At 38.7% G+C, this 14,641-nt stretch overlaps 2 protein-coding genes and 1 pseudogene across 2 annotated transcripts; 1 reads left to right on the forward strand and 2 right to left on the reverse strand.

Moving 5' to 3' along the window:
* Window positions 1-385: 385 nt before the first annotated feature.
* On the reverse strand, window positions 386-2,769 carry LOC113352654. The gene is made up of 2 exons (XM_026596452.1): window positions 2,508-2,769; window positions 386-1,065 (listed from the first exon to the last, which is right to left on the reverse strand). The coding sequence occupies exons 1-2, from the start codon at window positions 2,767-2,769 to the stop codon at window positions 386-388; spliced, it is 942 nt and encodes a 313-aa protein (XP_026452237.1).
* A 5,127-nt stretch (window positions 2,770-7,896) lies between these two features.
* On the forward strand, window positions 7,897-8,987 carry LOC113354438 (annotated as a pseudogene).
* Window positions 8,988-10,083: 1,096 nt separating this feature from the next.
* Window positions 10,084-13,880, reverse strand: LOC113352655 (helicase sen1-like). Its single transcript, XM_026596453.1, has 7 exons — window positions 13,749-13,880; window positions 13,485-13,645; window positions 12,562-13,134; window positions 11,198-12,340; window positions 10,790-11,114; window positions 10,452-10,692; window positions 10,084-10,360 (listed from the first exon to the last, which is right to left on the reverse strand). The coding sequence occupies exons 1-7, from the start codon at window positions 13,786-13,788 to the stop codon at window positions 10,138-10,140; spliced, it is 2,706 nt and encodes a 901-aa protein (XP_026452238.1). The 5' UTR covers window positions 13,789-13,880; the 3' UTR covers window positions 10,084-10,137.
* Window positions 13,881-14,641: the final 761 nt, after the last annotated feature.

Raw genomic sequence — 14,641 nt, forward strand, 5'->3', positions numbered from 1 at the left:
GTCGGCTCCTTGGTCTTACTCCACATCCCTTACCGAAGGCCATCATAAAAAGGGACCCTCAGCGGATAGGTCTTATCATTTCCCCTAACTTTCTGTCTGGGAGTTGTTCACTGCATGCGTTGGGTTTTGCCTCTTACACTTTCGTGCGAACTAATATGCATGCAGTGGATTCCCAGCCTTCTTAGGAGAAGGTTTTGAGTTTCCATGGAAACCATTTACTTTGTGGGTCTTATCTTCCTCCTATTCTTGAGGTCTTATTTTCCTGCTTTTCTCGCTTCGTTTGTATGCAATTTAGACATAAAAGATATTCCATTGATAACTTTTGTTCAATTACATGTCATTACATCTTCATCTACGGATAATACTTTTTGATATACACGGGGTTCTACGGATGGTCCAACTTTCGATCTTGTCTTTCAACCTCGCCGTATATTATCTTGACTTCCTCGTCAGTGCCCTTTCCTTTGCAGTCTGCTAATTCGTACGCCCCGTTCCCTACTACTCTTTTCACGATGTACGGTCCTTCCCAAGTAGGCTCCAATTTTCCTCCTGACCCCTTTTGGTATGGTGGTATTTCTCGTAGTACTAGCTCTCCCTGTATGAAGCTTCGTGCCTTTACTTTCTTGTTGTATTCTCTTGCTAGTCTCTGATGGTAATTCATCATGTGTTGTAGTGCAATCTCTCGGTTTTCTTCTAGATCATCCAATTTTGCGAGGATTAAATCGGTGTTTAGCCCTTTTTCGCATGATTTTATCCTTGTTGTTGGGAGGATAGCTTCGGTGGGAAAGACTGCCTCTGCCCCATATGTCAAACAAAAGGATGACATCCATGTGGCGTCTCGCCTGATAGTTCTGTATGACCACAATACATTAGGAATTTGCTCACACCATCCTTTGTGGTGTCCCTCCAATTTCTTCTTTAGTGTGCATGCTATCGTATTGTTCGTGGCCTCTGCCCGCCCATTGATCTGAGGGTACACTGGAGTTGATTTTCCACTTTTAATTTTGAAGGCATTGAATAACATTCTCACATTTTCCCCTTCGAACTGCTTTCCATTCTCTGAAACTATCAACACAGGTATCCCGAATCTTCATATGATGTGCTCAAGGATGAAGTCATATACATCACCATCTCGTGCGTGCTGCAAAGCTTTGGATTCAACCCACTTCGTGAAATAATATGTGGCTACTATTAGATATCTCCTTTGCTTGGTCCCTGTCACAAATGGTCCCACTATGTCCATCCCCCACATGGCGAAGGGCCAAACACTCAATAATGAGTTTAAGCTCATGGACGGTGCATGCACTCTTCTCCCATATCTTTGGCATTCTTCACATCTCGTGGAAATGTCTTTCGCGTCTCTGTGCATATATTGCCAAAAATATCCTTGTGTTCTGGTTTTTAGAGCTAGGGATCTAGTCCCGCTGTGATTCCCGGCGTATCCATAATGGATCGACTTCATAATTTATATCCCTTCTTTTTGTGACAAACATCTCATTAATGGGCCTAGATACGACCTTCTGTATAGGATTCCTTCTCGCACCTCGTAATGTGTGCATGTGCTTCTAATCTTATTTGCCTCTTGTCTGTCTCGCGGGAGGTCTAATTTCATAAGATAATTATAAATAGGTGTTTGCCAGTCATCTTCGCTCATTTGGGTGCTTTCTTCCTCTATGACCATCACCTAAGGCTCTCTTTCTTCCCTGCTCATGGACGGTTGCATCAATCGTTCAATCCGGATATGGTATATCTTTGGATCCACAATCATGGACGTTATGAAGGCAAGGGCATCTGCGTGCCTGTTATTGTACCTGCCTATGTTCCTCCAGATGATGTTTTATATCTTCGCGGAGTATTCTTTTACCAACTGCAAGTACCTTTGCATCACAGGATCAGCCGCATTGTATCTTCCTTCAATCTGGCGAACTACCAATTGCGAGTCGCTGGTAATTCTCACTCCGCCCAATTTCATTTTTATTGTAATCCTCAAAGCTTGTATTACTGCTTCATACTCGGTTTCGTTGTTTGTTGCTTTGTACTCTAGCCGAAAACAGAATACCAACCTGATCCCCATGGGCGAAGTGAATACTATTCCTAGGCCCCCTCCACATCTATTCGAGGATCCATCTACAAAGATCTCTCATCTTCTTGGATTGCACTCTTGCAATAAGTCTTTAGGGTCTGGTCGGCTTTCATCGATATCCATCATTTCTTCTACTCCTTCGTCCTCTTCTGAGGGGAATTCCGCGAGGAACTCTGCAAAAATATGCGACTTCGTCGAAGTTTGCACCTCATAATTCAATCCAAAGAGATCAATCTGCGTATTCCATCTCTCGACTCTTCCCGTCCTTTTTGAATTCTTCAGAACGGACTCTATCGGAATCCTTATCAGAACTTTACTCTTGTGGGATTGGAAATAAATTCTTAGCTTCTGTGACGCGTACACCAATGCCAATTCATTTTTTCAATCTTTAGGTAATTTTTCTCAGCAGAATTGAAGGTTTTACTGACATAGAATATAGGCTTTTCGACCCCTTCATCAGTGCGAAGTAAAACTATGTTAAGAGCATTTTGTGTTACTGCGAGACCGATTCCCACGATTTTAGGGTCTTCGTTCGTCCCTAAGTTGATATCCTGTGTTGGTTCTACAGCTACGAAATTCATGACGGGTTCTCCCAAGGGAGTTGGTTCCTTTATTGGTCGGATTGGCTCTCCTTCCTTTTCTGGGATCACACTAGGGATTGCCCACCCCTCTTTAGCCTTTTTCATGTATACCATCAATTCCTTTTCCTTCTTCGACTCCAGCTCGCTCTTCTTTATTTCCTTCCTTCTTCTTAACCTTTCCTCGTAGTTCTCAATGTTCTTTTCACCGCAGTCCTTCGTGTCTCCCCAATTCCCTCTTCGCCAATTCCGCTTGGCATGTGGAACCTTATCGCCTGATGATAAGCGGATGCTACCCCTTTAATCCCGTGGATCCATGGCCTGCCCATTAGAGCATTGTATGGTGATTCCACATCTACCACACAGACAGTTACATTCGTTTCTACTTCTCCCGCGAAGATCGTCATATTTATTTCGCCTTTTAGCTTTGTAGCCACTCCATTGAACCCATATAGAGTGTAGGATGAAGGCATCATGTCAGCATCCTCATACCCTAGAGCTTTGAATGCATGATAGAAAAGAATATTTACCGAATTCCCCATATCTACCAATACTTTGTCCATGGACCAAATCTTCCCTTTATCACTTCGATACTCTTTTCCTCGCGATGGCTCGCCAATTTCCAAGGTAATGACTAACAAGTGGGTATGCAGAACTTCTTCCTCCGGTAGATCCTCCACTGAAAATGATATATCCTTCTTCTGCCATTCCTCCAGGAATTCTCTCGTCATCATAGGGATTATTTCGTTTCCTTCATAATCCCTTTTATATACTCTCGAGAGCACATTGTCGTGAAAGTTCTGGAAATATCTCTCCGAGTGTGCTATGAAATCACAACTTAATCTTCCTACTCCCTGGCTAATTTCGATCATTAGCTCGTTTGCCTGATTCTCATGATGATTGTAGAATGGAGGCGGTGGCAACCTCTGATCTTCCAAATAGTGTGCGAGTTTTCCGTGTTCGATCAGACGAAGTATGACTCTCTAAACATTCTTGCAGTTGTTGGTGTGGTGCCCGTGAAAGCGATGATATCTGCAAAACTCATGATTTCTTCCCAGCTGCGGTTCCTTCCCCATGTTGGGTGGGACTCGTATTTCCTCAGTTAGTATGACTTCCTCCCAAATCCTTTCTATGGTTGTATTAAGCTTTGGGAGCCTTAGTTCTGTCCAGGCCAACGCATTTGATTCAGTATTCGTCATCTTTATACTCCTCGCCTCTTGATGCTTTGACCTATCTCTTCACATTTGATTCAGTCTTCGTTGTGACTCCTCTTGCACCGAAATTTGATTAAGCCGTTTAAGCTCCCTTAATACATCTTCCCTTGTTTTCTCTACTAATCTTTCTCTTCGTGAACCTTCCATTTCCATCCTCACACCTCGCAGCTTATATAAGATCTCTCGGTGTAGTGTCCTTCCCTGCGTTTCATAGGTGCTTTCTCGTCTTTCTTCACTTTCTTGTGCCCTCCCCTGCATGTATGTCGGCCTTTGGTTTTCACACCTCGCGTCTATCAGTAGTCTCCTTAACTCTCCTTCACGATCGTGTCTTTCTTGCCGATCCCCTTTTCGTGTCTTTTTTTCCTCACTTCGTTCCACTTCCTCGTAGTTTTCCCATGGATCACTCCCTAGTTTCAGGATCTTCACTTGTAATGAGACAGTTATAGCTCCAGTGCTAGCACGTTCTTCCTGAAGATCTCCCATTTCCTCTCGGTCGTCGAGCTCATGACCAGGTTGTCCCACATGACCTCCTTGTTCAGCCGCTTCCGTCTGCCTTGTGGAGTCACTTCCTGTTTTTGCACGCGGTGCTCTTTTAACGGATTTAGTCTTTACGATCCTCACCGGTTCTCTTCTGGCCTCAGCATCTGCTTCTTCCGCCGACTTTCTCTGCCTTCCCCATTCACGATATGCATGACTTCTTTTCCTTCTTCCTTCTGTGCTTCTAGCCGCTTGCTTCTCCTTGTTGCTACCAAGTGCTTCGCTCGATTTGGAACTCTAGCCATCTATCAATCTTCAACTTCCACAATCTTTCTCTGCTCTCCACGCGAAATTCCAAGATATCTTTCTATTCTATGTCCCTAACCTTGTCTACGAGTGTAAAAACTCAAGATTTACAACCCTATATTCAAAAAACTAGCTAGTTCAATAATATCTACAATGTCTAAGACAACTTCTTTTATTTTCTAACTCTTAGATGAGGATAAATCCCCAATCTATGTTCCCTGTTTCTGGACGCCAAAATGTAACTACCGAAAACCAGTAGTACACCCAAATAGTAAGTAAACAAGATCTAAGACATGAGACGCCAAAATCAACTTCTTTTATTGATTTATTGAATGAGAACTCCCGATTACAAGATTACACACAAAGGAAAATCCTAATCTTACTCTCTAAGCTAAGGTTCCTACTCTACCAAAAATTCCATCCTTCATTCGTTGCCCAAGGACCTCTATTTATTGGCATATCACCTTTAGTGTTGGACAACTCATTTTTCTTCGTGGGAGCTTCTTGGTCTTACTTTATCCTTCGCCCAACCCGTTTTCCATAAAGTTTTTCCCCTTCTTTCGATGATACCCATGTGATCCTGTCGGGACAGCTGTCCTATTTCTTGCTCAATAAGTATTATCTTCGCCGAATGACTTTTGGGGCCAAGCAATCTTCCTTCGCCTGTATACTTGTTTCGTGTGATACCTTTCCGAATACTCCTACAACTTTCTCGCGGTTCGCACTATTATCTCGTGCACGTATCTTTGTCGGTTCATTAATTATGACTTTCTATGACTTGATTTGACAAGTCACTGACGAAGATTTTCGGGGTATGATATAAGATCTTTGACCAGATCCTTTTGAATGACTTCGTATTTATCCTCTCACACACGTGTCGAGACGCATATTTGGTATCCACAAATAGTGCCACCAAATTTCTCTTTATGTTGCCTGATTAATCTTTCCCTGGTATATTCAGAGTTTCTTTAGATTGTAAAGGTTTTTAATAGGAGTAGAGATGTTGAGTGATTTTGAGAGCAGTAGATTCAGTTGGGGGGTGGGTATTTTCTTGAATATGGTATCACATCTAGCTTTCCATGTGAATCAACAGATTATGGCAAAGTAAAATTCCAACTGCTGATCAGGTGATTTTTGGTGCTTAACCACTTGGTAAGCCAATCCTGAAAAGAGGTTGAATCTCCAGCATCTGATGTTGAGGACCAAATAACTTTTTCCAAACAGAAGAAGCTAATTAAACCTTCCTCTATCAGTCTATGTTGTTAAAGGCGCTCTGGGCGCTCGCCTAGGCGCCAAAGGCGCGCTAAGCGTAGGTCGAGCACCCGAGTAACCCAATTTATACTACTTTCCACGCTGGCACCTTAGGCGAGAGCCTTTTACGACTTTGGCGCCTCGCGGAAGGTTTAGGCGAACTCGCCAAACGCGATACTGAAGATGGTAATATATGGTAACATGGAAGGGTTCCTTGTCTGACTCCTTTCTTCTTCATCATCTCGTCAATAAATGCAAATATTACCTCCTCTCTATGTACGTGATTGACGGAGTTATTTGTTATTAATAGACCTGTTTCCTTTTTCAGTATTATCATATACAATGCATGATCAAAAGATGGTAAGAAATATTAATATTCTGGAAAAATTGATGTGATTGGTTTTTATTTCCTAGTATAGTTGTTGTAATCGGTTTTATTATTTGATCTAATTATAGAAAACTATGGAAATCAATATTGAGATTCAGGAAAATAACGTGATTGATGTCAAAATAGTTTTTTTTTTTGCAGGGGGTTAATGAATTTGGATTTATAGGGAATTATAGAGACATTCCAAATCTCATGTTAGTCGATAGTGAGTTTCTAAAATTCTCTGAAAGTTTTTGTTATTAGATAGAGATTTTCTAAAAGTCTTTATAATTCTCTATTATTCGATTTAGATTTTAAAATCAAAGATTTGAAGTTGTCTGGGATTTCATGATATTTTTGTATTAAAACATGTCATAAAAAGATTAAAAGAAGTCTCTTTAAGATAGGTGATATTTCGAGAGACTTGTTTTTCTTCTTCTTCTAATTTTAAGGCTTAAAAAATTGTGGGTGTTATAAATACCCTCCATTTTTGTTTACCTTACACAAATACCCCCGAGGGGTAAAAAATAATTTTTTTGGAGTCAACTTGAGAAAGTTGCTTCCACTTTTTGGAAGCAACTTGTATAAAGTTGCGTCCACTTATGGAAGCAACCTGTGTTAGTTGCGTCCACTTCTGAAAGCAACTTGTGCTAGTTGCTTCCACTTTTCATAAGGTATGGGTATTTTGAAATATTGAATAAGGATATACTTAAAGGGACGAATTTTTGAGGGATATTTAAATAATGTTCCCAGGATGTATGTAACATGAAAGTCCTATATATTTTTGTCTTTACGATTCACCGAGATTCCTTAAAAATCACTCAGAGAGTCTCCCAAAATCTACGAAGTTACAACGAGTTTCTTAAAATCTCTTGCATAAAAAGTCTCTTGATATATTTGTAAATCTCGATTGACTAACCCCCTGTAGTGTTGCTATATATGGAGATAAGAGTTATCTCGTTTTTTCGGGTTGAGGATATTTCTAAAATATTTTCATATATATTCTTCTCCTCCTCTCTTCTTTTATTTTCACTATCTACTCCTTCACAAACAATAAACTGGGAAAGAAAAATCTATACTATGATTTGCAATAGCTAAGTTGAGAGAAAAATAGATGATGAGATTCAGTTCTTTGCCTTTATGGTTTTTTCTTGTAGTTTTACTTTTCAGGTCAGAAACCTCAAGATTTCAGCAGTGATTCATTGTGTTCTTTTATCATATAAGTCTAAAAATCTTCTATAATGTAAGTGGTCGCTTAGGTCGCCTTAGGCGTGCCTAGGCGACTTCGGACTTGGCGCCTCGCCTAAGGCCTTACACAACATAGCTATCAGCTAGGTGCTTATCATCAAAGGGTTCCAAAATTCTCCTTAATATCACTTGTCGGCATTACTTGCGTTGCAAGTTTCCTAATCTAGTTTAGGTTAGTTTTCCCGTTCCGCGCCAGCTTAGTAGTTGTTTATGTTTCCTTATCTTACTGAAACTCTAAGCTATTTAAGCTCTCTGCAGAACTAAGTTTTATATAAATATTTATTTATGGTGGTTAATCCCCATCAAGGGATTAAGGTGGCTGAACGCTAATCAACAAATTATTATTGATTTGAGTATTAACAAAACAAGAAAAGATGGGAGAAAGAAAAGTATTAAACAAATACTACCCGCCAGACTTTGATCCTGGAAAGTTACCCAGGGGAATCAAACCCAAGAATCAACAAATTGAAGTTCGGATGATGCTTCCGATGAGCATCCGCTGCAACACTTGTGGCAATTACATTTACATGGGAACCAAGTTTAATTCATGGAAAGAAGATGTAGTTGGGGAGACATATCTAGGGATCAAAATTTTTAGGTTCTACTTCAAGTGCACCAGATGTTCAGCAGAATTAAAAATGAAGACTGATCCACAAAATTCAGACTATGTCGTTGAGTCAGGGGCAACTCGTAACTTTGAGCCTTGGCGTGCCGAAGATGAGGAAGCAGACAAGGATCGCAAGAAAAGGGAACAGGAAGAGATGGGAGATTCAATGAAATCTCTGGAAAATAGAACGCTGGACTCTAAGAGAGAGATGGACATACTCGCTGCTCTTGATGAAGTTAGGTCTATGAAGTCGATGCACGCTACAGTGAGTCTAGACGCAATGCTTGAGGCGATGCAGCGCACCTCTGAGGAAAAGGAGAAGCAACTGGAGGCACAGGATGAAGCACTCACAAAATACATTTTTCATCAAGCACCAAAGGAAGTTGTTCGGAGGATCCATGATGAAGATGAAGATGAAGATGACGACCTGTACCAGCTTCCTACTACGAGTGGTGGAGCTTCAAGTGGTGGTTTGAAGAGAAAAAATATTAATTCATCGGATTCTTTAACAAAACACATTGTTGCTGAAAATTTCAATAAAAAGGCGAAATCTGGTGGAAGTGAGGATCCAAACAAACCCAAGTTCATCTACAAATCTTCTACTGTTAAAATCTCAGTCAAGAAGAAACCTCTTGTGGCACCAACTGCTTTGGAAAAAGGTAAACCAAGAGAAGTAAAGAATCAAGATGTATCAGAGCCTAAAGCCAAAGGTACAACAGTAAGCACTGCAGGACTCCAGTCATTGTTGCAGAGCTATGAGTCCGACGAAGATAGGTACTGAAATTGTTTCTAGATGCCTTGTTCTCACCTTTCATGTTAATGAGATAAGCCCTCTACTCTGATACTAGTTGTTTTTATTTCAACGTGTTTTCATTATTTTATAGAAAATTTATTATAAAATTGATCAAAATGGCGTTATAATGCTAAACCTTTTTAACGCATATAATTCTACTTTATGGTTCTTCACTGCCTTATACCCATAGCAGGCAGCCACATGGCATTGGTTGTGAAAGTCTCTGTAGTGTTTCAACCTTAGTACAAACATCTGCGTGTCACATTTCTAGTGTCGGACAGTTGAACTTCAATTGGTTAATCACATCAAGGGGTAAAGGAGAACTTAGAGTGTTTTGCAATTGCTTGGTAGGCCAGTTAGTGTGGGACGGCTCGTTAACAATGTTATGTACTTTTATCTCATTCCAGAACAAACATGCGACCAAATCCAAATACCTCCAAGAGGTGTTTTGCAATTGTTTGAATGTGAAACTTTGAACTTTTTCTTTCCAAGTTGTGATGAGGATAGCTAATCCATCCGGAGGAGGCTAAAAAGTTAGGTTTATGGTATTCAACTAAAAAGTTTGACATTAATGTTTCATAGCCAGAGTGGCATTGGATAGAGCCACAAATTCTACATATTATTTTTTTTTAAACTATTTTGTTATTTACTCTACTAGTTCACCTTGATGTCTGATATGCACAAGTTGAATATTAGAATTGATCAATCTCAAGGTTAATCTGTTGCTGGATTGAGTGCCAAGCAAATTCAAGTCGAGTTAATCCAAGACACTGGATAGAGTTTTAGATAAACAACATTAAAACTGATCAATCTCAATGTTATCATCAATGAAATTAAGATACACTATCCTAGGTTATGTTATCACATTTCCAAGCTCCCAAAAAGACCATAAGCTTACCAAGGAGGGCATTAGTTTTGGCTATCAAACATATATGTCCAACTTTTTGAACAACAATGCTGCTAAAATTTAAATGTCAAACTTTTTGAACAACAATGCTGCTAAAATTTAAAGAAAGTAAAAACTTAAAATTATCCAAGCACAATAAATAGCCCATAACGTTAACAAACTACAGCAAGAACTCTTTTTAAGTACTTCGGCTTATATTTCATCCACTACCACTTTTTCTTTGAGCTGCTGCTCCAGAATCCTTGAGTCTTTTTCTGTCCGCTGCATGTTACGGAAGATATAAAAGTTAATATGAAACTGTACAATTTAACACGTTAAGATATAGAAGTAACCGTGTACAATTTTGCGTTCGGCAAGGCTAAGTGAAGCTAATCTTGTTGTCGAAGCGTCTATGACTACTTTCGAAAGCATCTTGTCCTCATCAACATTAAAGTAACACCCTCTATCCTTTGCATTTCGAACTAATTTACTCCAAATTGAATCACTGTCCATCAGAGTTCTTCCATTCCCCAAAATCCAAAGGCAGTACCTAAAATTGTACAGGCAAAGACTCTTCTAGTAAGGACTAAATAGACACAATAATGGGTTGCAAACCAAATTGAGTCAAATATTAATCATACCTTGCCCTTGTTAACGCTACATTTGTTCGTTGATGATTTGCAAGGAATCCCACAGATCCAGTTGCATTTGACCTAACGGTAGACATATTGATAATATCCTGCTCGGCTCCTTGAAACCCATCAACAGATCGAACACTATGTGTCTCAAATTTGTCACCAAGTTTATCCACGAGCGCAAGCACTTGAGCTTTATATGGGGATATTATACCCACACTGACCTTGTAGTTGTTTGCAATTGAAGCTGTAGATATAGAGTAACCAGAATGACTCATATAGCTTGTAAACTCTATTTTAAAATAAATAGCCATCACATAGACAAGTAAAAAAACAAAAGCTACCTCTGTACAATTTTTCAATTATCTCTGAAATTGCTGCTACTTCTACCAGATTTTTAAGGCTGTGCTTTTCATTGAATTCCTCCTCACCATAGGAAACATCGATAAAAGAAAAAGACCCGTACATACTTCCTTCAAGAAATCTTTTGTTGTAGTTTCTTTCTTTAACATTGGAAGCATCTAAGATTTGTTTGTGGTAGAATTGCTCATTGGGAAAAACACTGATAGATGGATGCATTCTATACTGGACATTCAGGAGGTGCTTGTCGTGTTTGAGTGATAGCAATCTCTCAAAGAGACTTCTTCCGAAATTGGCCTTTTCTGAAATCTAAAGAACAATAAAACACCACATGTAAGAAACCGTATACTGGACATATTCAAAATAATAACACGTTAAGATGAAAACATAACATTGCTTTGAACCATTGCTGGCAATTGTAATTCATCACCTATGAGAATTACTTGCTTCACACCATATAGCTGAAGTAGTATTTCTGATTCGCACTCCTTAAGTTGTGCAGCTTCATCGATGACCACTAACTTCAAATCGGCAATTCCACTTAGATTGGCTGAGCTGGAGGAAGTGCAGAAAATAAGGCAAGCATTATGCAAACAAAATTCTCTAATTGAAGCCTCATCTGGAAAGTCTGGAAAAGATAACTTTTCAAGGGATCTCAAAGCTTCCAGGAACTCGATACGTGTCTTACTTAATAAGAACGCAGATGTTCTTGTGTAAGAATAGTCTATAATTTCAGACGTACAAAAGATGTTTTTGAGGTCTTGATTGGAAATTGAACCATTCTGTAGCAAACTTTTTAAATCTCGAAGCATGTCAAGGGTGGTGTACATTTCCTTAACCATTGTGACAGAAACAAATGCGGTAGGCATGTGAGAACAGATCGATACAATGGATTCTCTCATGCTTTCCTCGATGAATTTGAACCTTTTCCTTAAAAACTCTCTAAATTCTCCAATCAACACTTCCTCACTCTTTTTACTTTCATCAATCTTATCTCCAGTTTTTATATGAAGGGCACGAAGGTATTTCTGATAGGTTACTTGAAGCAGAACTATCATTGATTTTAGCTGAAACTTCAATCCACTATGCGGTGCAAAGCAATCCCATAGTGCCTTACAGCGATAATCACAAAAAACATCTTGAAGGTCATTAGTATCATCAATCTTCATTCTTTCAGCATTTCCAAATAATAATATGTCACCCAATCCATACTTGTTACTTTCTAAAGTCTGCTTAACGATACTCATCAGCCTGGTGGCTACCTCCACAACTGCAGTATTAGTTGGAGCACATGTAAGAGTTTTATGGTCCAATTTTAATAGTGAGCTTAGAAGTACACCTATTGTCTTTGTTTTCCCTGTTCCAGGAGGACCCCAAATGAGTTTCACTGAACTTTTATGACTACAAAAACTTGTTGCGATAGAACGCAGCACTGCATGAAGTTGAGTTTCATTAAGATTGAACGAGTCCAAATCCAAACCATTACTTAGTAATTCAGCTTCATGATCAAAACATAGTTCACAATCATTTCCAATCTGTCAGAAGAAAGCGAAAAGGTCATAAAAGAGATAAGATATCAATATTCAAATTAAAAAAGGATGAACCATGTGGGGTTTCATAGCATGTCTAATATCTTCATTCTTTCGCTATAAAGCATGGAAAAAAATATAAAATGATATTCAGAATATACAGTGCAAGCATGAGTCACGATATACAGACATAGAAAATGAAAAGCAAAGCATGTCATAAGCCTAACCTGGGAATTTGCTTCCAAAACCCCCTTTATAATATCTCCATTTCTTTCGCCACTTAGTGCTCCCCATATACGAAGATTCGTTGTCATATTTAAAAGATATACAGCAAAAAGAGGATTACAGATCAACTTTTTCTCAGTTTCTATGTATTCTTCTTCGTAATCTTCTTCATTTTCAAGTATAATGGGTTTGCTTGCAAGAACTATTGCCAAATAAGGTTTCTTTTTGTCATCCTCCACTTTTAGAATTATAGCAGGAATATACGAAATTCGGATGAAGTCCTTGACATTTTCGGGCCTCACATCTGAGAAAGCAATTACATCAGAAGGTTGAGGCTTATATGCATCCTTCATAGGTTTTCTATCGGTTCCCGTGTCCGACAACAACATTTTGTAAACGTAGTTTCCTTGCTTGCAACCTATATGCTTTTCCACGGATACTATTTCGCATTTCGGTGCCTGATACAAGTTTTTCATATTTGAAGACAAATCAGCATGTGTTTCTTCGAGTAGAGGATGCCGAAATGAACTCAAGTACTGCTCCACTGATGAAAACGTCTCAGGGATTTTATTTACCTGTCAAAATGAAGTTTAACAAGGATCAAAAAGTAAAATATAAATACATAATTTAACTACTGTTGATAAAATCCAAGGAATGCAAAGAAAAAGAGCGTTTACAATTCTTCGACCATAAACTTGTAAACACTACGGCATAAAATACCAAGATTCAGATGATCAAATTGAAAAATCAATCAAATGGTAAAAAATGTTAACCCACTTTTCAATTTATCTGTGCAGATATATGCCGATAAAGAACATGGAAACCGTGTTGGCATGCATATATCGGAGTAACCAACCCTCTTAAGTCTTGAACATTGATAATCCATTAGAATGGAGATTAATTTGTGAATGTTCAATAAGAGTACCTTAGTTCTGTAAAGATCATGGTTGAAAATATCATCAAGAGACCAAGAAAACACTTCAGTAATTAAACTGCTAATCTCCCTTATAACCAAACTGCTAATATCACTTGTTTCCGCCTCGTCGATGTCAATGCTGAGAAGTCTGAGGAGTTCCTCCATCTTTTCTGCTCTCACACACTCAAAGAGAAATGCATATTATAGATCTAGCGAGTAGGGATTCATGGATAACGAATAGATGGAATGTCGAATATTAAATTAAATTCTGACCTCTGAAATTCTCTTGGGTAATTGCTCCATTCATATGCATGCATGTAGTCAATCTGGGAAGGGATGCATGAATAGACCAAGCCTAAAGTTTTTCATATTCCTAGGCCGCAGTAAATGCAAAAATTGAAACCCTTTCTTCAATCACAATTAATTTGGTAAACAATAGACATCATCAAGCATACACAAGGTATTAGGTGACATTTTGGGAACAGATATTGAGTTGCCGAAAATTATGACCAAATCTCTAACCAGCAGCTTAGAGTAGAACAGTATAGAAAAGATAGACAATTAGTTGCATGTGTCTGACAATTAGTTGGAGAGACACTTAATTATACTACAGTATAGTATTGGTTCCGGATAGTTTATCATTCAACCCGGGACTAAGTCACTCAAAACAAACGTTTGATATCCCGCTGGTGTGGTGTTATCATGCAAAGATGCCAATAAAAATAATTAGTTTAGTAGGCATTTTTCTATACATTTTTGATATTATTACATTATCATCATATCATATATTCCTATATCGAACAAGTAAGGACAATAAGTTGAATTGAAATATGTTGATTATCCAAAAAAAAAAAAAAAAAAAAAATAGTTGATTTCTCTACTTCTACTCCAGTTACATATATATTTTCGTGCATCCATTTCAACCTCATTCATGAGCAACCACATAAGAAGCTCATATGAGCACGTTATTGGCTGAATAATCTAACATTAAGTTTACATTTAGAGCTCTACATTGTAGTATTGTGCAAATGGTTCACAGACATTACAACAGGTTGGAGAGTCCAAAATTGCCGTCAACAAAAGGCCACGCTATAAAAAAAGCATAACTTACTGCGAAAATTTACAAATCTATGATTCTAAAACCACTGCAATTTTTTCACATGATT

The sequence above is a fragment of the Papaver somniferum genome, chromosome 2 (assembly GCF_003573695.1).
Source record: "Papaver somniferum cultivar HN1 chromosome 2, ASM357369v1, whole genome shotgun sequence".
NCBI classification, from domain to species: domain Eukaryota; kingdom Viridiplantae; phylum Streptophyta; class Magnoliopsida; order Ranunculales; family Papaveraceae; genus Papaver; species Papaver somniferum.